At 39.6% G+C, this 27,232-nt stretch overlaps 1 protein-coding gene across 2 annotated transcripts in view; it reads right to left on the bottom strand.

Moving 5' to 3' along the window:
* CDYL (chromodomain Y like) overlaps window positions 1-27,232 on the bottom strand; it is a 211,348-nt gene that overhangs the window by 18,544 nt on the left and 165,572 nt on the right. The window contains exon 3 of one of the 2 annotated variants that reach the window (XM_053602681.1): window positions 437-627. In XM_053602681.1, coding sequence (XP_053458656.1) covers window positions 437-627 — 191 coding nt within the window. Of the gene's footprint in view, window positions 1-436; window positions 694-27,232 lie in introns of both variants that reach the window. The other variant, XM_053602680.1, reaches the window with a different exon arrangement.

A 27,232-nucleotide genomic window follows, 5' to 3' on the forward strand; every position in this document is an offset into this window, starting at 1 on the left:
CAAACATTCTGAAGGGACTGGGACTCAGGGCTTTTAAATTCTGTCTGAACAAAGAACCCTTTAAGACTGATGAACGCGAAAGCAAAGCGTGCACACACACTTCCATGTGACTTCAGGGAGGCTGTGGGCTCCCTGATCCCCCGTGTCCCCTAGATGAAGAGCTCCCGGCCTGGGAGGTGAATGAGGACAGAGGCACAGCCACCACCTGGAGAGTGGGGACGTACACACGCTTGCTGTCCTGACTTCACCATGGTCAGAAGTGATGAGGGACAAAGTGCCCAACTTCCCCTCTGCTCCCTACATTCTGGAGGGCATCAGGAGATGGCCCAGAGGGAAACTAGAGAGAGCACAAGGAGTGGCAATAAGCAAAGCAGGCCCCGGAAGATGCGAGCGTGGAGAAGTGGCCGCACAAACCAGCCCAAGGAGTGTCTCTCACCTCTGGATTCAGAGAGTTATTCTCCGACGACTTTGTGGATAACAAGATGTGGGTGAAGCCATCCTGTTTCCTGACGACAATATCTCTGTATCTGTAGGCACTCTCTGTTTGCCTCACACTGAAACGCAAACGCTTGTCAAAAGGCTGGTCTCTTCTGTCGTCAATAAATTTCCTTTTCCCGGCTGTCACTCCTGTAACAGATGTCTGTATGTTGGTTGTTCCATTGGCTGTTAATGCGTCCATGAATGGAGATGTACCTGCCGAGAGTTTGAAACCACAGTGGTCTGTGCTGTCCTACCACCAATTCACTCTCCAGTGTCGACTCTGAATTAGGCAAAATGCTCATTACAAACCCAGGATTTAAGGAATTAACACAAGGGCATTAAAAATTAGAATGTTTAGAAAGATGACATTTAAAGTCATTTGTTTTCCTTCGAAGTCTGACAAGGACTTATCTTGCCTAAAAAATGAAGATGGACAGGTACTAACTGAAACTACAAAATTTGAGATTTTCGAACAACAGCATTAAAGAAGGACAGAGAGTACCTATTCCATGTTGGAGACACTAAAAAGGAAAAAAAAAGAAATATCTTACTTGAGTTGAGGTCATCTGCATTTTAGTCAAAACTTCTTTTTCTGAACATGCAAGATCGACCTGTCCTCGCAGGTCAGCCACTACTGCAGGCCACTGCCCCACTGGGGTACACACCAGATGCCCAGGGCTCTTTCTGAAGCTGCCCTGGGAGGTGATTACTGGAAGGTCCATCTACTAGTCCCAGTTCCACTACTTTTGGAAACAGTGCTGTAAGTAGCCACAGATAGCACCCCTCCCTCCCACCACACAAACGTCCTGCCAATGCTCCACCTATGTCACAATCTAAAGTTCTCTTAGACTTTATGTATATTTTTTATTATAACAAAGTCAAAGGGCTCCACTTAATTACTTTACTGCAGTTAACTAAGATGTATTAAGCTAAGAATTCAAATATTAAGGCAAATAATTATCCTCTTATCTAAATGAACTGCCTAAGTATCATCTAACGTGGCCATGAATGTACAGAGCCTTTGGATAGGGAAAAGGAGAACAAATGTAAGAAAATGGTACCAGATTTCACCAATAACATTAGCAATGGTAGAAGTTCTCTGAGAGGAAGACTGAAGAATTACAAACCAGAAATAATTCCTCCAAAGTGACAAGAGAATAAGCCAAAGCCATCAGAAAAGACTCATGAAGGGACATTTTAGAGCAGCCACATTTTTTGAAAATTTTATGGCGGTTATAATAATGCATATGATTCAAGAATCTAAAAATATGAAAAGAAAAATGAGGAAAGGCTCCCCAACTCTTCCTATTTGCCCAGGACAGGCACCTCCATCCCCATCAGCCACAGGGCTGGTTTCTCAGGTATTCCTACAGAGTCTCATCAGGTGTGTACAAGAAAGAAAGAATACATTTCTCCTTCACCCCCTCCTTTAAAAAACACAAATGAGAGTACAGTAGACTGAGTGTGCTGTAACAGCTAATTATGTTCATTACATCTTTCTTATATGTAGATAAGGCATAACAGTGTTATATCTTGTTTTTATTCCTTTGCTAATATCTTAGGCTTCCCCTTCTTACTCTTTTTTAAGACTGTACAGCAGCCCACTGTATGGATACACTGTAATGCATTTCTGCAGGCCACACTGGAAAAAACACTAATATTCAATGATCTGTTGATAGGACAAACACTGCCGTAACGCATCACCCTGGCCTACACACTGGAGTACTTCTAACTGAAGGAGTGCCTGTGGCTCAAGGAGTTGGGTGCTGGCTCCATATACTGGAGGTGGCGGGTTCAAGCCCGGCCCCAGCCAAAAACTGCAAAAAAAAAAAAAAAAAAAAAAAAAGATGTTACCAGTCCAACCTCGTGTTGCTAAATCCTTCTGAGAACCTGGGAAAGATCCCTTCTCATTCTTTTAACCTTCATCTTCTCACCTACCAGAACCTTCCCTGCTCCGTGCTTTAAAACATTCCCTGATCTCTTCTACCCTCAGAAACCCTCTGTGACCTGCTCTTCCTCTTCAACTCTACCCCCACGCCCTGCCTGGCATAGCCTCACCTGTCTATACTACTCCCTTTGCCTATTTGTTCTCAACCCTCTTAAATTCAGAGCTAGTTAATATGGCCAGATGACTTCTGAGCACAGAGAAGAGGATCCTGAGGATTCTGAATCTGACCGTGGGTGAGGGAAGGGTACCCACAGGGGAGCTCCAGGTAGCTGTGGGAGGGGAGGGACACTTGGCTTCATCAGGTGAAGATGCAGAGCCCAGGGCCCAGAAATGATGGTTGAGCTGATAGGTAAGAGGTCCAAAGGGAAGAGTGAGTAAGTAAGCCATCTGTGGCCAGCAGGGGTGGGCCAGGAGGCAGCAAGGAGGAGGAAGGAGAGAAAGCCAGGGCCATGAGGGTGTGTCAACAGAGGCATTTGCCGCAGAAGTGGAGGGGAGACCAGAAGCCATTAATAAACATAGGCAGGCTGATTTGCTATAGCACTGAGGGCCAAAGCCAGACTATAGGATACAATAAAACATATAAAAATTCATAAATAATAAAAACGTATGTTCAAATCAAGAATCTGTTAAAATGTTCTTAAAAAGAAACGTAAGGAACAGAGATACAACCACAGGTGAGAAGACACTAATGATTTCTCTGCCTAATAAGATCATACCAGCAATAATTCTGTGCAGAGGCAAGTGAGGAGGCTCCAGGACAGGTGGTGGGATGATGTGACAAGGGATGGATGTGACCTTCAGAAAAAGCTCAATATTTATATTCTTAGTGAAAATATTCCTGTAGGTAGTTCCTATGGAGCTCTTTGCGGTTCTGCAAGTTTAAAAATGGATTTGTTTCGGCTTACAGTGACCGAGACTACTGAATCTGGCCTCCAGCTCCTGTTACAACCGTGCTGGCTCACTGGTGCCACTGAGGTCCCTGCTGGTTTCAGACTCTGCAATCTTTGTTTATATTCTCAACTCCTGTGCCCACTCCAGTGTGATTCCTGGGGCCCCTGTTATCCACCTGTGGAGAGCATGTGTCATCTAATATAAGCAGTCCCCAAGTTACAAACATCTGACTTATATACAACTTCCACTTACGAACAGAGGCTATTACAGTAAGTCCCTGAGTTACAAACATCTGACTGATGTATGACTCATACTTACGAATGGATGAATGGAAGCTATTACAGGTGATAAGTAACTGTACCTATTCCAATGCAAACATGCAAACTCATCTTAAGAACAAATCTAGAGAACCTACCTTATTCATAACCTGCGCTTTAGTTTAGGTATGTTAAGTGTGCCGGCAGGCCAGAGCCTTGGAGTCACAAACTGCAAACACTGAACCTGGTGCTGACCACCCTGCCTCTCACTCAAGACAATGGTGTCCATACCACGCAGATTTGTGGCCACCTCCGGACCTTTGCATGTGTTCTTCCCAGTGCTTAGAATGCCTGTGTCCTAGAACTGAAATGGCCAGTTTCTTCTGCTTATCTGGATGGCAGCCCATATGTTAGCTCCTTAGACAATCCTTCTTGGATCACCTCACCTATGGGAGCCCATCATGGCTGCACATTACCCTGGTTTGTTTTCTTTAGTCATCCCTCAAAGCTCTGTAATTGCAGGGTCTCTGCTTGTCTCATTGACTAATGGGCCCTCAATATGTACCATAATCGTAAATGTGTACTGAATAAGTGAATGAAAGGGACTTTAAAGTCCAATTAGTCCCATTAGAGATGAGAAGTGGCCTGTCTAACATCACGCAGCTAATTACCTGAAGCCAAGCCAGGTAAGCTCTATACTTTAGAGCAGAAGCAACTGCTAACGACAAAACAAAAGGTGAACACTGAGATTCAGAGGAAAATATTCCCCCACAATACAAACTGTGTGGAAATTTCGTCTGACTCACTAGACCAACATCACGAAAAGGAAGGAGCAAAACGTTGCCTCTGTGAACTGACAGTTCTTAAAGGACTTGGATCCAGAGACTACCAATGCTTTCCTAGGATTTATTAACATAAAATCTGACTAGGAAAGAAATCCATTTTAGGGCTGGTTTTATTTTAATATGCTAAAGAGCACAAAAGGATACCCTCAAACATCTCTCTCTATATATTACAAATGCTTCAGAAAGTACAAATTTCTCTAAAAATGACTTGTGACCTTGAGAGAGGAACAGTGTCTATACTTCTTCACCTGTCGCCGGAAACTGAACAAAACACAGGAAACAACTCTTTTCAGGCAATGGACAATAGATAGTGCAGGACCACGTTCCCAAAATGTAGGAAGTGAGCCTAAGGGGCCACCCGCAGTCAGCAAAAATGCTGAGTTAGATCATAAGACTTGGGAGGTCTGGGCAGCTATAATTTGTGGGGGTAGGGTATGGAAAAGAAAGGAGATATACAGAAAGTCCCAGAACTTCCTAGGGACCCCCTTGATTCTTTGCTGAATGACACCTTGTGCATGTACAGGGAGAAATTCCACAAGGCTGGCTGGATAGGGAACAAGTTTGAGGTAAGGACAATCACTGAAGACCTATAAAATGACCAATTCCCAGAGTTCACACCAGACTGAGAGTCCTCACAGCCAGAGTGGAGAGACCTCATCCAATATAAGGGCCATTCAGTAGAGACCTCAGAATAGGCATATAATAGTAGAATTAATCTAGCTCTAGAATGAAGGATACTTAGACTTGCACTAACAAGGCTTAAAAATAAACCTTGACTGGATCAAAATGATACGCAAGTAGTAATTTCCTGCAGAACAAATCTAACACTTAAAAAAAAGCATAAAACAAAATCCAGAACCCCAAAGTGTAAAAGTTACAATGTTCAGCAACTAAACAAAAATTCCTAGACTAGCAAAGCAGGAAATAGGATTGATGACCAAGATTAAATCAGTTTATAGAAAGAGAGCTAAAGTTTCTGCAGACAAGAACATAATCAAAAGAACAAATAGACAACCTATAGAATGGGAGAAAATTATTTGCATGCTGTCCATCTGATCAAGGGCTAATAACCAGACTCTACAAAGAACTCAAGCAAATCAACACTAAAAGCTCAAACAACCTCCTTAAAAAGTGGGCAAAAGACACGAACAGAAACTTTTCAAATCAAGACAGACTAATGGCAAAAAAAACAACAACAAAAAACACATAAAAAAGTACTGAGCATTGCGGAAATGCAAATCAAAACCACACTGAGATATCGTATAACTCCAGGGAGAATGGTGCACATCAGAAAGTCCCAAAGCAATGGATACTGGCAAGGATGCAGAGAGAAAGGAACACTGTTGGTGGGACTGCAAAATAGTATCCCTGTGGAAAGTAGTATGGAAGTATCTCAAAGAATTAAAAGTAGACCTACCATTTGATCCAGCAATCCCACTACTAGATATTTACCCAATGGAAAAAAAAGTCCATTTTATCACAAAGATACTTGAATGTGTATAGCAGCACAATTCACAATCACAAAGATGTAGAAACAACCCAAGTGCCCATCAATACATGAATGGATCAATAAAATGTGGCATCTGCATACCATGGAGCGCTCCTGGGCCATAAAAAAAATGGTAACTTAGTATCTTTTGTAACAACATGGATGGAGTTGGAGACTATTCTTTAAGTGAAATACCTCAAGAATGGAAAAACAAACACCACATATACTCAATTCTTAATGAGAACTAATTGATCAACCAGTTATGTGCAAAAAAGCAAAACTCAATGGAATTCAAGTGAGTGGGAAAGGGAAAAAAGGGATGGGTAAACACAGCTAAAGGGTACATCGTACACTTTCTGTGTGAAGGACACACTTGGAACTTTGACTTAACCCATACAAAAGCAAACGTGTATACCCCTGTAATATTCTGAAATTAAAAAAAAAAAGAACTAAAAATGAGACATGATTGCCAGGTAACATTTAAAAAACTTATAAATCACCTCAACATGCTCACAGATTTAAATGACAACATGAACATAAAGCAAAATGAGAGATCAGAAACAAAGATTTTATCGGATATGTTAACAGATCAGATACTACAAAAGAAAAGATCAAAAGACTTGAAGATATAGCAATATACTGCATAAAAATTCAGTACAGAGAGACACTGACATGTATTTCCATCTTAGGAGGTGGATATGTGGTGTATGTGTGTGTAAGTAAAAAGTCTGTAGAAATAATGGCTGAAAGTTTTCCATATTTGATAAAAACCAGAAGTCTACAGACTCAACAGGGTTAACAAATACCAGTCAGGATAAACACACACACACACACAAAAAAAAAAAACCAAAGTAGGCCTATTACTGAAAACCTGGAGAAAAAAGGATTACAGATAAAACAGAAGAAAAACTGCATACTTGTTTCAGCAAGTATACAAGACAGAAGAAAATGGAATGAAAGCTCTGAAGAGCAAGTAAAAAAAAGTCAGCCTATGCACAGAGCATGTACACTACATGAATGTCCTTCACAAACAGATGAGAAACAAAAACATTTCCAGACAAAAGCTGAGAGTCACCAGCAGACCTGCATGAAAGAAATGTTAAAGGAGGTTCTCCAGGTAGCTGAAGGTATCAGCTATAAACTTGTGTATACACAAAAGAGTGAATAGCATCAGACTGATAAATGGATGGAAACGAACCTGCATACACTGTATAGTAAGTGTAACTGACTAAAGGTAGAAATTAGTAGCTGGTTGGCCTGGTCATAGAAAATGCTCCTGCTGTTACACCAACCTAACAAATATGAATAAAAAATTGCTTTGTATACGCTATGCAAGTATGTCGAAATATCTTCAAAACTACTCTCTAGAAAAAGAGATTGTCAAGACTGATCTCTGATGCAACAGAAACAAAAAGAGAAAAGTAACCAAAGAAAAATGAAAATAAGGTTATTAAAGAATTACCTCTTAAAACTATTTCTAGGCCAGGCAGGTTAGGGAACAGCTGACCGTACAAATACACAGATTCAGAGCACAGAGAAAAGACAATTATCCAATTCATTTTGCAAAAATAACTCTGATGTCAGATCTTGGAATAGCTGATACAAAACAAAATCATACATCAATTTTACTTATTACTCATGGCAACGCAATTCTACTTTATTAATAGTTGAAAGTTTACGCCAAAGGGCATTTAAAGATATTGGGAAATATCTCAGGGCAAAGGGAAGAATCATAAAAACACACTAAACAATAACTCATCTGCAATAACTAAAATTAGGAATAAACTTAATATTCAAGAAATACACAGAATGAGTAAGTAGAAAACATCAAGTTTTACTAAGGAATATAAAAAAGATAAAAATTGGAAGAAAATGCCATGATTGTGGAGCACATCAAACACTACAAAACGTAATTCTAGTAGACTTTCTATCCAAATCTCAGTGTTTAAGACTCAGCAAGAAAATGGGCTACAAAACTTTCAAAAAGAATAATGAGTGAAATATACCTTTAGTTATGTATAATAAATACAAACAAAGAGCATACGTTAGTACAGGGGAAAAGGATGAGCTAATAGTCTAAAATAGCTCCTGTGATGAGGACACATGCACTGCAAATCAACGTAAGCTGGTATGAACCACATAAATGATGAGAAAAATAGAAAGTTTTCTTTACCAAAAAAACCCCTCTTATTTTAATAAAAAGCATAACAGAACATAGAGGAGGAATATATATATGTATGTATATAGTTTCTTTGGGGAAGAAAAACAAAAAGGATAGACATTAAAGGAAAATTCAAATACAGAATTTTTACATAATAAAAATTGAAAACACAAATGAAAGGCTAATACTTTTTATCCCTAAAGAAGTAACATAAATTGATTTTTAAATTTGTTTTTGAGATAGGGTCTCATTTTGCTGTCCAGGCTGGAATGCAATGGCATGGTCACTGCAGCCTTGAACTCTTGGTCTTCAATGAATGCTCCCACCTCGGCCTCCCAAAATGCTGGATGACAGGGGTGAGCCGCTGCACCTGGCTTTGTGTAAATTGATTTAAATGAAAAGAATAAAACAGGAATATACACCCACAAAGGATGTGCACAGAAAATTCAAATGACAGAATAAAAATACTAAAACATGAAAAATTGACCTCACAATTTTTTCTACCTTCAGATTATGAAAACTTTTAAAATATGGTAATTAAGTCGGGGCTAGATAGAGCACATATACATAAATTGCATACACATACATAGAAAGCAATTTGTAAGATGTGCCAATCAACCTTTGGCCTTACAATTCTAATACTAAAAAAGGAAAGAAATCATGAGGGCATGTTTTTACATACAAACAGTACTCAAATAGCTTTAACTTTAAAATGGAAAAACTGTTAAGAGCTCTAATTTAGTGTCCAAATAGTAAGGAAATAGTTAAATTAATTATGACATACACGTACCCGACAGTATCATATAGCTGTATGTTTATGGAGATTTCAAAAACACACATGGCCATAAATTAGTACATAACAGCAACTACCATTTCATTACATCCGATATACACTGAGCTCTTAGCACAAACAACCTAATTTAAATCCATACGGCACACTGGAAAGGTGTGTGGTGTCTGCAGATCTGACTCCCAAGTCTGTGTTCTTACACCACCCCCACCAAAATTAAAATAATATGTGAAAGAAATGAAACAAAAGATAACTAAAAGGGTATGTGGATAGATAAAACAACGTTTCCCTGGGAGTTGTTTGTAGGAATGTAAACTAAAGAAATGTTAATAATGGCTCTTTCTTGGTGACAGAGATATTAGGGTATTTTTTTTAATTTTTACATATACATGTGCTTATTAGGTTTCCATTTTTGCCTTCACAAAATTAAAGAGGGTTAAAATTTAAAAACAATAACAATGTTTAAGATAAAGACTAGAAACAAAAACCTCGTAAAGAATGAATGAACATAAATACATTCAGAAAAGAAATCAGAGAATTGCTGCATTGAAATATTAAGCAATAATAATAATAATACAAAGAAAGTAACATTCGCATTGTCAAATAAGTGTATGTCTATTACAGAATGCTTTGACTCTGAGATTCAGTATGGAGTCATTAGTTAACTTCTTATTTTTTTTTAAGTCTCAAAAAATAGGTAACTAATATTTATAAATAAAAGTAAAAGATAATTTCAAAAAAACAGATCATGCCAAATCTTATAGACAATAGAAAAAGAAGAAATACTTCAAAATTATTCTACTTGATCTGGGTACACTTGATATTAAAACTGGAGAGAATATATTATTACAAAGGGGAAATTATAAACATATTTCACTTATAAATGATGGTGCAATATTCCAGGGCAATATCCCTAGGTAGTAATTCCTAGGGTAATTTTTACATTCTTGGTATTTTGTAATTTCTGTAGTACATCATTCATAAGTAGGAAATCAGTGAAGTATGATGCCATGGCACTCTACCCAGAGGGACAAAGTTGAGACTGTGTCTACAAAAAAAAAAAAAAAAAAAATCAGGAAATCATTTGAATCATGTAATAGTGTCCAAATTCAGATGAAAGTATGTGAGAGATTATTTCACTAGGTAAAGATTTATTGCTATTTCTCTGACTAAATTTTAGTTTAAAACTGTTCAATAAAGAATAAGTTTTAATGTTATGAAGGCAGAAAAAAAGAGTTCAAAAACTGTTTTTAACTATCTCACATATTGATGGCTATTATTTTCTTTAGTCTGAAGTTAGAGAGGACTACTGTGTCTATAAAGTTCACCATTTCAAAATAGTTATTCTATTAATAACTATATTAAGAACTATAATATTTATAGTTACATAACTATAATAACTATAATAATTCTATATTTAATATTCTATTAAACCTCATCCTATTTAACTATACACAATCCTACAGTTTTACTCAAGATTATATAATGTACAAACTTAATTCATTAAGGGAAAAAATGTTACTATGAACATGGAAGTAAAGGTCGGCTTTAAACACTGGTATCCCTTTTCCTCCTTAATGTGTTATAGGAATCCATTACAAATAATTACAAGTCTCTCTGCTCCAGCTTCTTCAGTTACAGTCCTCTATCCACAGGGATCTCTGAGCTTATGGTTAAAGATGCTCACACTTTGTCATCTTCAAGAAAGACATTAATATACCATCAGTACCCCATGTTTTGTTCCAGCACAAATGATGTATTGGGAACAATTTCAGGGAATTGTGAATTTCACATATATTTACAGGCAATTGTCTGGAGAAAGTCAGTGAATGTCTAACAGTACTTGTCAGGGAAGAATACCCAAAGCACACACCTGCACCCAGCTCAAACAGCCCATTCACACCAGGTTTAGAGCTTTCCTTGTGATTTCAGATAGTGCTCCTTCCACAGCTTCACAATAACCCACGAGCTGCAACCCAACCCTTCCAACGCCCACTTCTGCAAGCTGGTCTTCTTCAAGGTAAAGTACCACATCTACTGTAGTATTGGTATTTATGTTTCTTTACCATTTAACATGTGAAAGGGTGCTACTGCTTCTATTTGGTTCTTATCTCATTATCTGGTTTCAATGAGAAAGTGTTTTAATGTTGTGCCCCTAACTGCATTTCTCCCATAAGCCCTGTAGATTTTATTGCAAGATTTTGTATAGTGTGGTTACTTTTGAGAATACATATGCCACATTACAGCAGAATTAGCTCTTTAAGTTTCCTTTCCACTACTCAATAGCAAAGTCCTGTTTTGCTTAATTCAAGAAAGAATTGATTCACAGCCATGTTTTGGAACTGGCCCTAAAAAATAAAACCATTTCATTCTCAAATCTTTGTCTTTGCTCACAAATCTGTCCTTAAGAGTATCTTGTTCACATGCAACCCTGCACGCCACCCCTGAAACCTAGGGGATTGACTGAGGGAGTTCCTCCCTAACCTTCAGGCCAAGTACTGGCCAGAAAAATCTCTCTTCAAAACAATTAGCGGACAGGGTGGAGCAAGATGGTGGCTGAGTAACAGATTCCCTGCAATTGGGCACGGTGAGATAGGATGCCAGGCATCTCTGGCTGGTGGGATCTGCCTATAATCATCCCTTTGAGGATACAGGGAGTCAGCAAGGGACTTCTGGACTCCAAGAGGAGGACAAAAAACAGTGGAAAACTGGCAAGTGGTTGTGTGTGTTCGCTTGACCTAATCCTGCCGGTAACCGTTAAGTACAAGCAAGTGAGACTGCAAACCAGAAAGGCCTTACCTGTGAACTGTTTCGGTGTTTTTGGACTTGGCACACAGTTGAACTGCCTTGGGGAGAGCTTGAGCAGGAGTGCAGAGAACTTTGGGCATTGTCTAGGGCCCCAGAATGAGATGCTGAGCTGGATGGAGCTAATAGTATTCGGTTGTGGGCCGCAAGGAGCCACTGTGAGAGAACTGCCCCGGCAAGATCCACCTTCAGGGTCCCAGAGCAAGGATTGAGCAGGAGCTAGTAACGTAGTGATTGAGCAGCCTAAAGGTGGGGACTGAGCTGCCTTCAGCCTTAACCCTTAGGGGCAGAGTGAGACCACTTTCAGCACACTGGAGCCTGGGGCTGTTGCCCTGGGTGGAGTGCCGTGGCGTCATAGCTCATAGCAACCTCAAATTCCTGGGCTTGGCTTAAGAACTGCACCACGACCCTGACCCTCGACCCACGCCCGCAGGGCCTCTGCATGCCCTGACCAGGAACTGAGGGAGCTGCACAACTCCATGTCCTCCCTCCTGTACCCTCCCTGCCTTCACAATGGCCTGCTCGGCTGGCCAGGGACAGTGGTAGGCACATGACCTCTAGAGCCCTCTCTGCCTCTGCGCAGAACCCTTCTCCTGGCCAGAGACTGCTGGAGCCTTGGGCTCTCTGTGTCAAAGTCACTGGGCCCAGGCACTCCCAGAACTGTACATAACACCTCCCGCCCTGTTGCTGAATCCGGATGTGTCACATGCCAGAGCTGCTTCCACAACCACTCCCTAGCTGGGGCAGCTCAAGAGGAACTACACAGCATTACTCCCTACAAAGATCCAGCAAAAATAGAGTGATCTCACTGGGGTCTAATCTTGGAGAGACACCTCCCCAACTCTGAGGACGGCTAGAGGCAACGGTGAAAAACGATATGAGGCGAAATCAACAGAAAAACTCTGGCAATATGAACAATCAGAGTAGATCAACTCCCCCAAGGATCAATGTGGCAGACACAGTGGAAGCATAAACAAATAGCTGAGATGTCAGAAATTGAATTCAGAATCTGGAAAGCAAATAAGATGGAATGAGAATTCCAAGCAGTAACCCAAAAGATATCTCAAGAATTCAACGAATTCAAAGACCAAATGATCAAAGATTTTGACACATTGAGACAAGAAGTTGCAGCCCTGAAAGATCTGAGAAACACAGTAGAATCCCTCAGTAACAGAATGGAGAAAGCAGAAGAAAGGATTTCTGACACGGAACAGAAAGCTTTCAAACACTCCCAAACTTTCAAAGAGGAAGAGAAATGGAGGACAAAAACAGATCACTCTCTGAGAGAGCTCTGGGATAATTTGAAGAAAAAGAATATTTGTATTATAGGGATCCCCGAAAGTGACGAACTGGTTTCAAAAGGCACAGAGTCTCTTCTCCATGAGATTATGAATAAAAACTTTCCAGACATACCAGGAGATGCTGAAATTCAGATAGCAGACAGTTTCAGAACTCCAGCACGACTCAACCCGAATAAGACATCCCCCAGACACATCATAATCAATTTCACTAAAGTTAATATAAAGGAGAAAATTCTGAAAGCAGCCAGATGAAAGAAAACCATCACCTACAAGGGGAAGAATATTAGAATAACTGCGGATCTCTCTGCTGAAACCTTTCAAGCTGGAAGAGGATGGTCATCGACTTTTAATCTCCTAAAACAAAATAACTTTCAACCCAGGATCCTGTACCCAGCTAAACTGAGATTCATTTATGATGGAGAAATTAAATACTTTAATGACATTCACATGTTGAAGAAATTTGCCATAACTAAACCAGCTCTCCAGGACATTCTCAGACCTATCCTCCATAAAGACCAATGTAATCCTCCACCACAAAACTAAACCCAACCAGAAAATTTTGATCAAATTCCAACTTCCACAGTCGCAAAAGGATGAAAAATGTTCACCGGACTCTCGAAAGGCTTATCAATATTCTCAATTAATGTGATGGTTTAAACCGTCCTGTAAAGAGGCACAGGTTGGCTGACTGGACACAAAAACTCAAGCCAGATATGTGCTGCATACAAGAATCTGATCTTACATTAAAAGACAAATATAGACTCAAGGTGAAGGGATGGTCATCTATACTCCAGGCAAATGGAAAGCAGAAAAAAGTAGGCATTGCAAACCTATTGCAGACGAAATAGGCTTTAAACCAACCAAAATAAGGAAGTATAAGGATGGACACTTCATATTTGTTAAATGTAATACTCAATATGATGAGATCTCAATTATTAATATGTATGCACCCAACCAGAAAGCACCTCAAATTATAAGAGAAACTAACAGGCAAGAGCAACTTGATTTCCTCCAGTTCCATAGTAGTTGGAGATTTAACACCCCTTTAGCAGTGCTGGATAGATCCTCCAAAAAGAGGCTAAGCAAAGAAATTTTAGATTTAAACTCAGCAATTCAACATCTGGACTTAACAGACAGCTACAGAACATTTCATCCCAACAAAACTGAATACACATTCTTCTCATCAGGCCACGGAACATACTCCAAAATCGACCACATCCTAGGCCACAAATCTAACCTCAGCAAATTTAAAAATATAGAAATTATTCCTTGCATCCTCTCAGAACATCATGGAATAAAAGTTGAACTCAATAACAACAACAACCTGTATACCCATACAAAAACATGGAAGCTAAACAACCTTACGCTGAAGGATAGATAGGTTATGGATGAGATTAAGAAGGAAATCAAATTTTTGGAACAAAACAACAATGAAGACACAAATTATCAGAACCTCTGCGATACTGCAAAGGCAGTGCTAAAAGGGAAATTTATAGCACTGCAAGCCTTCCGCAAGAAAACGGAAAGAGAGGAAGTTAATAACTTAATGGGACATCTCAGGCAACTGGAGACGGAAGAACACTCTAATCCCAAACCAAGCAGAAGAAAAGAAATAACCAAAATCAGAGCAGAATTAAATGAAATTGAAAACAAAAGAATTATACAACAGATCAATAAATCCAAAAGTTGGTTTTTGAAAAGGTCAATAAAATAGACGAACCTTGGGCCAACCTAACCAGGAAAAAAAAGTGTAAAATCTCTAATTTCATTAATCAGAAATGGTAATGATGAAAAATAACAGACCCCTCAGAAATTCAAAAAATCCTAAATGAATACTACAAGAAACTCTACTCTCAGAAATATGAAAATCTGAAAGAAATCGACCAATACCTGGAAGTACGCCACCTACTAAGACTTAGCCAGAATGAAGTGGAAAAGTTGAACAGGCCTATATCAAGTTCTGAAATAGCATCAACCATACAAAATCTCCCTAAAAAGAAAAGCCCAGGACCAGATGGTTTTACGTCATAATTCTACCAAACCTTTAAAGAAGAACTAGTACCTATATTACTAAACCTCTTCCAAAATATAGAAAAAGAAGGAATATTACCCAAGACATTGTACAAAGCAAACATCACCTTGATCCCCAAACCATGAAAAGACCCAACAAGAAAAGAAAATTATAGACCAATATCACTAATGAATATTGATGCTAAAATACTCAATAAGATCCTAACAAACAGAATCCAACAACACATCAAAAAAATTATACACCACGACCAAGTGGGATTTATCCCAGGGTCTCAAGGCTGGTTCAATATACGTAAATCTATAAATGTAATTCGGCACATACACAAACTAAAAAATAAGGACCATATGATTCTTTCAATTGATGCAGAAAAAGCTTTTGATAATATCCAGCATCCCTTTATGATCAGAACACTTGAAAAAATTGGTATAGAAGGGACATTTCTTAAACTAATAGAGGCCATCTACAGCAAACCCACAGCCAATATCGTATTGAATGGAGTTATATTGACGTTATTTCCACTTACATCAGGAACCAGGCAAGGTTGCCCCATTGTCTCCATTGCTCTTTAACATTGTAATGGAAGTTTTAGCCATTGCAATTAGGGAAGAAAAGGCGAGCAAGGGTATCCACATAGGGTCATAAGAGATCAAACTTTCACTCTTCACAGATGACATGATTGTATATCTGGAAAACCCTAGGGATTCTACTACAAAACTTTTAGAAGTGATCAAGGAATACAGCAATGTCTCAGGCTACAAAATCAACACCCATAAATCTCTAGCCTTTATATATACCAACAATAACCAAGCCGAACAGAACAGTCAAGGACTCTATTCCTTTCACAGTAGTGCCAAAGAAGATGAAATATTTGGGAGTATACCAAACAAAGGACGTGAAAGATCGCTACAAAGCGAACTATGAAACTTTAAGAAAAGAAATAGCTGAAGATGTTAACAAATGGAGAAACATACCATGCTCATGGCTGGAGAGAATCAACATCGTTAAAATGTCTATAGTACCCAAAGCAATTTATAAATTTTAATGCAATTCCTATTAAAGTTCCATTGTCATATTTTAAAGATGTAAAAAAAAATAATACTTCATTTTACATGGAATCAGAAAATACCTCGAATAGCCAAAACATTACTCAGCAATAAAAACAAAGCAGGAGGAATCATGCTACCAGACCTGAGATTGTACTATAAATCAACAGTGATCAAAACAGCATGGTACTGGCACAAAAACAGAGAAGTAGATGTCTGGAACAGAATAGAGCACCAAGAGATGAATCCAGTTACTTACCGTTATTTGATCTTTGACAAGCCAATTAAAAACATTTAGTGGAGAAAAGATTACCTATTAAACAAATTGTGCTGGGTGAACTAGCTGGCAACCTGTAGAAGATTGAAACTGGACCCACACCTTTCGCTATTAACTAAGATAAGACTCTCAATGGATAAAAGATTTAAACTTAGGACATGAAACTATAAAAATACTTGAAGAAAGTGCAGGGAAAACTCTTGAAGGAATTGGCCTGGGTGAATATTTTATGAGGACTCCTCCCCAGGCAATTGAAGCCGTATCAAAAATACACTACTGGGACCTGATCAAAGTAAAAAGCTTCTGCACAGCCAAGAACATAGTAAGTAAAGCAAGCAGACAGCCCTCAGAATGGGAGAAAATATTTGCAGGTTATACCTCTGATAAAGGTCTAATAACCAGAAACCACAGAGAACTCAAACGTATTAACAAGAAAAGAACACGTGACCCCATCTCGTGGTGGGCAAGGGACTTGAAGAGAAACTTCTCTACAGAAGACAGACGCACGATCTACAAACACATGAAAAAAAGCTCATCATCCTTAATCATCAGAGAAATGCAAATCAAAACTACTTTGAGATATCACCTAACCCCAGTAAGAGTAGCCCACTTAACAAAATCCCAAAACCAGAGATGTTGGCGTGGATGTAGAGAAAAGGGCACACTTCTACACTGCTGGTGGGAATGCCCACTAATACGTTCCTTCTGGAAGGATGTTTGGAGAATACTTAAGAGACCTAAAAATACACCTGGCATTCGATCCTATAATTCCTTTACTAGGTTTATACCCAGAAGACCAAAAATCACAATATAACAAAGACATCTGTACCAGAATTTTTATTGCAGCCCAATTCATAATTGCTAAGTCATGGAAGAAGCCCAAGTGCCCATGGACCCACGAATGGACTAGCAAATTGTGGTACATGTATACCATGGAATAGTATGCAGCCTTAAAGAAAGATGGAGACTTTACCTCTTTCATGTTTACATGGCTGGAGCTGGAACATATTCTTCTTAGCAAAATATCTCAGGAGTGGAAGAAAAAGTATCCAATGTACCCAGCTCTACTATGAAGCTAAATTATAGCTTTCACATGAAGGCTATAACCCAACTATAGCACAAGACTATGAGGAAAGGGCCAAGGAAGGGGAAGGGAGGGGGGAGGTTATGGTGGAGGGAAGGTAATGGATGGGGCACACCTATGGTGCATCTTAGAATGGGTACAGGTGAACCTTACTAAATGCAGAATACAAATGCCTACATACAATAACTAAGAAAATGCCATGAAGGCTACGTTGAACAGTTTGATGAGAATATTTCAGACTGTATATGAAACCAGCACATTTTACCCCTTGATTGCACTAATGTACACAGATATGATTTAACAACAAAAACAAAAACAAAACCCATTAGTGGAATCCTGTCCTTGCCCATCACCCTGCAGAAGGAGCATAAGCAGGGTACAATCTGTAGAATCTGCCCCAACTTGGACCCTCAACTCAGAACATTGCTGGTGGCCCCTTGGTATTGCCCGATCACAGAAGCTCTCTAATTTCAGGTTGGATGAACACTTGCATCTCTGGACTTGGCATTCAGAGACCAAGGGAAGCCTATTTTTGCACCACCACTGTAGCTCCTGAATGCTGGGCTTGGCAGTACTTTATTTTTGAGCATTATATTAGGAAACTCAATAAAACAGCTCCTTAGATACTAGGACCTTTCATACAAATTTATTATCATTAAACTGAAATAAAACCCTTTTTTTAAGAATAAGCCTGTCCAAATCTGCCACAAAAACACATCTGCTGCATACTCCTAAAGGTTGGCCACAGGCACAATGACCCCCTCCCATAAACTGTGTGCTCCACACATCAGGCACTATTGCCTCTGGACACACACAGAGCCCTTCCCCTACCATGAATGGGAGAGGAGGCCAGACTGTCCTCGGTGACCAGGACCAAGTTTCCTCCCTTACGTCTGCAAGAAACGGCAACAAAGTTCTGTCAGACCAGCCATTTGTCAGGTCTGGCAAAACCACCACTGTTACTGCAAAAAAACAAATGCCTGAGCAGTTTCCTTCCTGGGCAGGCTGCTGCAGCAGTCCTTTTCCATGCCATCAGGATTAGAAGGTCCTTTTCTACCCCACTTTTCATTTCAGCATGGCTATCCCACACTTAGTCTGATCATCAACCCTGGGGCTCTTTGTCTGAAGGTGCACGAATGGGTGAGTACGACAGCCTTTTTTTCTTGAGACAGAGTCTCACTATGTTGCTCTTGGTAGAGTGCGGTGGCATCACAGATCACAGCAACCTCAAACTCTCGGGCCCAAGTGATTCTCTTGCCTGAGCCTCCCAAGTAGCTGGGACTACAGGCACCCGCCACAAACCCTGGCTATTTTTTGTTGCAGTTGTCATTGTTTAGCTGGCCCAGGCTGGGTTTCGAACCCACCAGCCTTGGTGCATATGGTTTGCGCTGTAACCACTGTGCTATGGCACCGAGCCAAGTACTATGTTCTTGTTCCCTGGATAGTAACTGCCCTACACTACACAAAGGCACCTTTTAAGCTGTGGGATATAAAATCCGTTCCATGTTTACCAAGTGGTATTTATTTATTTAAAACAGAACATACAAGATGAGCATACATGCGGCTCACAGGTTCAAGACCAGCTGAGCAAAAGTGAGACTCTGTCTCTAAAATTAGTCAGCTGTTGTGGCAGGCACCTGTAGTCCCAGCTACTTGGGAGGCTGAGGGAAGAGAATCACTTGAGCCTAAGAGTTTAAGGTTGCTGAGAGCTGTGACGCCATGGCACTCTACTAAGGGACAACAAAGTGAGACTCTGCCTTAAAAAAACAAACATACAAACAAACAAACAAACAATAAAAAACAGAGTAGACTAGGAGAAACTAGAGACTGGCATAGCAGTGCCATGATGTGCCTCTCACTTCAGGTCCCACTGCAGGAGCCCTGGAATGTTGTTCCAGTGCCACTGAGGCTCCCCACGCTGTGCTCTCCTTGGGAGAAAGCTCCAGCTGTGTTCCCAGGTTGGCCTCCAGAAGAGGTGACCCCGACTCATCTGGGCCTTGAGGGGAGCGTACCTCTCTACCTGGCCCTGAGTCAGCACTGGACACTTAGGGTACAGTAATAAGTGAATGAAACTGAGACTCAAGTGCTCACTGACCCTGCTTCTTCACCTGTGTAGCCCTCATCCTCCTCCTTGCAGGTGGTACAGAGGGGAGAGCAGGACTCCTGACTCTATGGCTATAACCCTGGGGGTCATGGGCCTCTGGTGGTCTCAGATCTTCTCTCCTGCCCCTTTGGCAATGGTACTCTTTAAAGAGCAAAAGAAAACCACAGAATGAAGGAGGATATATGATAATTTCTTCTTTGTCAGGGGGAGACAGAGTCTCACTCTGTCGCTCTTGGTAGAGTGCTGTGGTGTCACAGCTCACAACACCCTCAAACTCTTGGGTTCAAACAATTCTCTTGCCTCAGCCTCCCAAGTAGCTGGGACTACAGGTGCCTGCCATAACACCCAGCTATTTTTAGAGACATATCTTGCTCTGGCTCAGGATGGTCTCAAACCTGTGAGCTCAGGCAATCCACCTGCCTCGGCCTCCCAGAGTGTTAGGATTATAGGTGTGAGCCCCGGTGCCTGGCCTAGAATAATTTCTTGAAACTGCTAAATAAATTGGGGATGCTACAAATAAACTGAGTTGACAGATGAATGAAAAATTGTGAAATGAGCATGTAAACACCTGACAGTCCACAGGCCTAGGGAACATCACTGGGGAGCTTTTTCCAAATTCCAAAGTGTTCCTTGGAGAATGGGGAACACTTATGCAATGTTGTTAGGAATATAAATTAGTGCAGTCATTATGGAAAATGGCATGCAGTTTCCTTAAAAAACTAAGAAAAGAACTACCATATGATCCAGCAATCCCACTACTGTATACATACCCAGAGAAAATGAAATCAGTGTTGAAGAGACATCTGGTCCCCCATGTTCACTGCAGCATTATACATAGTAGCCAAGATATGGAATCAACCTAAGCGTCCATCAATGGATGAATGAATAAAGAAAATGTGGTGTATATATACAACAGAATATGACTCAGCCTTAAGAAAGAACAAAATCTTGTCATTCACAGTAATAAAGAAAGCCTGAAAGATATTAAGTGAAATAAGGTAGGCAGAGAAAGATAAATATTACATGTTCTCACTCATATGTGGGAGCTACAAAAGTTATGCTCACAGAAGCAGAGAACAGAATAGGGAAGAGGAGGAGAGCCAAAGGGTGCTTAAGGAATACAAAATTATAGCTAGACAGGAGGACCAAGTTCTAGGGCTCACAGCATTGCAGGATGACTGCAATTAACAGTAATTTATTGTATGTTTTCAAATGTTCCCAAAACAAAGAAATGACACGTCTGAGGTGATGTATTTCCTAACTACCCCGATTTGATCATTATACATTGTATGTATGTATCAAATTATTATATTGTACCCCATGAATATGTGGTTATTATGTGTCAAGTAAAATAAAAAATAAAAGGGAAAAGAAGGTATTCCTTGGGCCACATTTACAGCCACCATCATGGTGGCTGGTGGGGTGGGGCCCAGGCCCCTGACTAGTGGTTCTGGTCCACCCCAAGACTGTGGTCACTGCTCCAGAATCTATGTGCCTGGTACCTGTTACTGATGCAGCATATTGGGGGTCTGAAAGAGGACATTCAGAGTAACCCGAAAGAAAAATTTCAGGTCAGGAGATGGGAATAAGACTAGCAACATAGATAAATAACTATGAAATAAAAGGGGGCCAAGTCTGCTAGGGATCTGGAAACCAGCAGGGAGTTTTGAAGTACTTACAAGAAACCACTTCACAAAAGCCAGGAACATTTTCAGGCACAGAAAGGTAAGTATTGCATGTTCTCACTCATACGTGTGTTGCAAACTGCATTCAGTGGCATTAAGTAGATTGACATTTCTCCAGAACTTTTTCTCTTCCCAAACTGTAACTCGGTAGCCACCAAACGATAACACCCGCCCACCCCTGCCACCACCATCCTCCCTTCCCCAGCCACTGGTAACCACCATTCTCATTTTGGTTATCCATGAATTTGACTCCCTAGATAGCTCATATAAATGGAATCACACTGTGTTTGCCCTTCTGTGACTGGCTGACTTCACTAAGCATAATGTCCTCAAGTTTTACCCACATTGTACAATGCCTCAGAACTTCCCTCCACATTTTATTTAATCCATTCCTCTGTGAATGGATACTTGGGTGATTAACACCTTTTGGCTATCAATAAAAATGCTGTTAATACTGGCATACAAATATATCTCGTAGAGACTCTGCTTTCAAATTTTTTTTTTATATAGCAAAAATTAATTTTAATCAAAATTAAAATTTCTCACTCATCAAAAGTCATCATGAAGGAAATAATAGGCAAGCCACAGAGAGATTTATTTGCAAAAAATACATATTTGACAAAGGCCTGGCTGTTCTTTTTTATTTTTTTTTGTCCAAATTTATATCCTTCTTTCTCCTAATTTTTATTTATTTATTTATTTATTTATTTATTTATTTATTTATTTTTAATTGTTGGGGATTCACTGAGGGTACAATAAGCCAGGTTACACTGATTGCAATTGTTAGGTAAAGTCCCTCTTGCAATCATGTCTTGCCCCCATAAAGTGTGACACACACCAAGGCCCCACCCCCCTCCCTCCGTCCCTCTTTCTGCTTTTCCTCTCCCCCACCCATAACCTTAATTGTCATTAATTGTCCTCATATCAAAATTGAGTACATAGGATTCAAGCTTCTCCATTCTTGTGATGCTTTACTAAGAATAATGTCTTCCACTTCCATCCAGGTTAATACGAAGGATGTAAAGTCTCCATTTTTTTTAATAGCTTAATAGAATTCCATGGTATACATATATCACAGCTTGTTAATCCATTCCTGGGTTGGTGGGCATTTAGGCTGTTTCCACATTTTGGCGATTGTAAATTGAGCTGCAATAAATAGTCTAGTACAAGTGTCCTTATGATAAAAGGATTTTTTTCCTTCTGGGTAGATGCCCAGTAATGGGATTGCAGGATCGAACGGGAGGTCCAGCATGAGTGCTTTGAGGTTTCTCCATACTTCCTTCCAGAAAGGCTGTACTAGTTTGCAGTCCCACCAGCAGTGTAAAAGTGTTCCCTTCTCTCCACATCCACGCCAGCATCTGCAGTTTTGAGATTCTGTGATGTGGGCCATTCTCACTGGGGTTAGATGATATCTCAGGGTTGTTTTGATTTGCATTTCTCTAATATATAGAGATGATGAACATTTTTTCATGTGTTTGTTAGCCATTCGTCTGTCATCTTTAGAGAAGGTTCTATTCATGTCTCTTGCCCATTGATATATGGGATTGTTGGCTTTTTTCATGTGGACTAATTTGAGTTCTCTAAAGATCCTAGTTATCAAGCTTTTGTCTGATTGAAAATATGCAAATATCCTTTCCAATTGTGTAGGTTGTCTCTTTGCTTTGGTTATTGTCTCCTTAGCTATACAGAAGCTTTTCAGTTTAATGAAGTCCCATTTGTTTATTTTTGTTGTTGTTGCAATTGCGATGGCAGTCTTCTTCACAAGTCTTTCCCCAGGCCAATATCTCCAGTGTTTTTCCTATGCTTTCTTTGAGGATTTTTATTGTTTCATGCCTTAAATTTAAGTCCTTTATCCATCTTGAATCAATTTTTGTGAGTGGGAAAAGGTGTGGGTCCAGTTTCAGTCTTTTACATGTAGACATCCAGTTCTCCCAACACCATTTATTGAATAAGGAGTCTTTCCCCCAAGGTATGTTCTTGTTTGGTTTATTGAAGATTAGGTGGTTGTAGGATGTTAGTTTCATTTCTTGGTTTTCGATTCGATTCCAAGTGTCTATATCTCTGTTTTTGTGGCAGTACCATGCTGTCTTGACCACTACGGCTTTGTAGTACAGACTAAAATCTGGTATGCTGATACCCCCAGCTTTATTTTTGTTACTAAGAACTGCCTTAGCTATACGGGGTTTTTTCCGGTTCCATACAAAATGCAGGATCAATTTTTCCAAATCTTGAAAGTATGATGTTGGGATTTTGATAGGAATGGCCTTGAATAGGTAGATTGCTTTGGGAAGTATAAATATTTTAACAATGTTGATTCTTCCCATCCATGAGCATGGTATATTCTTCCATTTGTTAATACCCTCTGCTATTTCCTTTCTGAGGAGTTCATAGTTTTCTTTATAGAGGTCCTTCACCTCCTTCGTTAGGTATATTCCTAGGTATTTCATTTTCTTTGAAACTATGGTGAAGGGAGTTGTGTCCTTAATTAGCTTCTCATCTTGACTGTTATTGGTGTATACAAAGGCTACTGACTTGTGGACATTGATTTTATATCCTGGAACATTATTGTATTTTTTGATGACTTCTAGGAGTCTTGTGGTTGAGTCTTCGGGGTTCTCTAAGTATAAGATCATGTCGTCAGCAAAGAGGGAGAGTTTGACCTCCTCTGCTCCCATTTGGATTCCCTTTATTTCCTTGTCTTGCCTAATTGTATTGGCTAGAACTTCCAGCACTACGTTGAATAGTAAAGGTGACAGAGGACAACCTTGTCTGGTTCCAGTTCTAAGAGGAAAAGCTTTCAGTTTTACTCCATTCAGTAAAATATTGGCTGTGGGTTTGTCATAGATAGCTTCAATCAGTTTTAGAAATGTGCCACCTATGCCTATACTCTACAGTGTTCTAATTAGAAAAGGATGCTGGATTTTATCAAATGCTTTTTCTGCATCTATTGAGAGGATCATGTGATCTTTATTTTTGCCTCTGTTAATATGGTGGATAACGTTTATGGACTTGCGTATGTTAAACCAGCCTTGCATCCCTGGGATGAAGCCTACTTGATCATGATGCATGACTTTTTTGATGATAAACTGTAATCTATTGGCTAGGATTTTATTGAGAATTTTTGCATCTATATTCTTTGCCTCTATATTCAGTGAGATTGGTCTGAAATTCTCCTTTTTGTTTGGGTCTTTTCCTGGTTTTGGTATCAGGGTGATGTTTGCTTCATAGAATGTGTTGGGGAAGATTCCTTCTTCCTCAATTTTCTGGAATAATTTCTGCAGTACAGGAATAAGCTCTTCCTTGAAGGTTTGACAGAATTCTGGTGTGAAGCCATCTGGACCAGGGCATTTTTTGGTTGGAAGATTTTTGATTGTTTCTTTAATCTCAGTGCTTGAAATTGGTCTGTTCAGGAGCTCTATTTCTTCCTGGCTAAGTCTAGGGAGAGGGTGTGATTCCAAATATTTATCCATTTCCTTCACACTGTCAAATTTCCGGGCATAGAGTTTCTGGTAGTATTCAGAGATGATCTCTTGTATCTCTGTGGGATCAGCTGTTATTTCCCCTTTATCACTTCTGATTGAGGTTACTAGAGATTTTACTTTTCTGTTTCTTGTTAGTCTGGCCAATGGTTTATCTATTTTAGTTATTTTTTCAAAAAACCAACTCCTTGTTTCATTAATTTTCTGAATGATTCTTTTGTTTTCAATTTCATTGATCTCTGATTTGATTTTGGATATTTCTTTTCTTCTACTGAGTTTAGGCTTAGATTGTTCTTCTTTTTCCAATTCCATAAGATCTCTTGTGAGATTGTTGATGTGCTCTCTTTCTGTTTTTCGAATGTAGGAATCTAAAGCGATGAATTTTCCTCTCAAAACTGCTTTTGCAGTATCCCACAGGTTTTGGTAGCTTGTGTCTTCATTGTTCTTATGCTCAAGGAAGTTAATGATTTCCTGTTTTATTTCTTCCTGCACCCATCTGTTATTCAACAGAAAATTGTTTAATTTCCATGCCTTTGTGTGGGGTCGAGCATTTTTGTTAGAGTTGAGTTCCACCTTTAGTGCCTTATTGTCTGAGAAGATACAAGGTAAAATTTCAATTCTTTTGATTCTGTTGATATTTGTTTTGTGTCTCAGGATATGATCAATTTTGGAGAATGTTCCATGGGGTGATGAGAAGAATGTATATTCTTTATCTTTGGGGTGGAATCTTCTATATGCGTCTATCAAGCACAGTTGTTCTAGCGTCTCATTTAAATCTCTTATATTTTTGTTTAATTTCTGTTTAGAGGATCTGTCCAGGTCTGTAAGAGGAGTGTTAAAGTCCCCTATTATTATGGTATTATCAGATATCATATTGCTCAGACTGAGTAAGGTCTCTTTCAAGAATCTGGGAGCATTTAAATTGGGTGCATAAATATTTAGAATTGAAACGTCTTCTGGTTGTATTTTTCCCTTGACCAATATAAAGTGACCATCTTTGTCTTTTTTGACTTTAGTTGCTTTAAATCCACATGTATCTGAAAATAAGATTGCAACTCCTCTTTTCTTCTGAGTTCCATTTGCCTGAAAAATTGTCTTCCAACCCTTGACTCGAAGCTTTAATTTGTCTTTTGAAGCCAGGTGTGTTTCTTGCAGACAGCAAATGGACGGCTTGTGTTTTTTAATCCAGTCAGCCAATGTATGTCTCTTCTGTGAGGAATTCAAGCCATTAACATTTATTGAGATAATTGATAAGTGTGGTAGTATTCTATTCGTCTTATTTTGTGGGAGTCCATTGTTTAGTTTTATCTTTTGCATCAGTGTGGAGGTTAGGTTCTGTCCTTTAACTTCTGAGTTCTTACTTTGCTGCTGATCCATTGTGGTGGTCAGTGTGCAGAACAGGTTGAAGTATTTCCTGTAGAGCTGGTCTTGTTGTGGCGAATTTCCTCAATGTCTATATATCCGTAAATGATTTGATTTCTCCATCAATTTTGAAGCTTAGCTTAGCAGGGTACAGAATTCTGGGCTGGAAATTTTTCTGTTTAGGGAGATTAAAGGTAGATGACCATTGTCTTATTGCTTGAAAAGTTTCATTAGAGAAATCTGCGGTCACTCTGATGGATTTGCCCCTGTAGGTCAACTGGTGCTTACTCCTGGCAGCTTGCAGAATCTTTTCTTTTGTCTTGACTTTGGACAGGTTCATCACAATGTGTCTTGGAGAAGCTCGGTTAGAGTTGAGGCGACCTGGGGTCCGATAGCCCTCTGAAAGCAGTGTGTCAGAATCTTTGGTGATATTTGGGAAATTTTCTTTTATAATATTCTCTAGTATGGCTTCCATTCCTCTGGGGCATTCTTCTTCCCCTTCTGGGATTCCTATAACTCGTATGTTGGAATGCTTCATAAAGTACCATAATTCTGACAGTGAATGTTCTGCTTTCTCTCTCTTCTTTTCTGCCTCTTTTAACTATGTGAGTTATCTCAAGAACTTTGTCTTCTACCTCTGAAATTCTTTCTTTTGCATGGTCTAACCTGTTGCTGATACTTTCCATTGCATCTTTAAGTTCCCTAATTGACTGTTTCAGTTCCTTCAGCTCTGCTATATCCTTTTTATATTCTTCATATCGTTCATCTCTGATTTGATTCTGTTTTTAGATTTCCTTTTGGTTATTTTCCACTTTATTAGCAGTTTCCTTCATTGTTTCCATCATTTCTTTCATTGTTTTCAACATGTGTATTCTAAATTCCCGTTTTGTCATTCCTAACATTTCTTTATAGGTGGAATCGTCTGCAGTAGCTACCTCATTGTCCCTGGCGGGGTTGTTCTGGACTGGTTCTTCATGTTGCCTGGAGTTTTCTGCTGATTCTTCCTCATGAGTGATTTCTTTTATCTGTTTCCTTGCCCTAGTTTTCCTTTCACTTCCTCTAGCTCTTTTAAGTTCTTGTGCCGTTTTCCCACTGTTTTAGTCCTCCTTTGGGGTCCAGAAGTCTCTCGCTGACTCCCTGTATCCTCACAGGGGTGATGATAGGCAGATCCCACGAGCCAGAGATGCCTGGAGTCCTAT

The sequence above is a fragment of the Nycticebus coucang genome, chromosome 9, assembly GCF_027406575.1.
Source record: "Nycticebus coucang isolate mNycCou1 chromosome 9, mNycCou1.pri, whole genome shotgun sequence".
Lineage (NCBI taxonomy): Eukaryota > Metazoa > Chordata > Mammalia > Primates > Lorisidae > Nycticebus > Nycticebus coucang.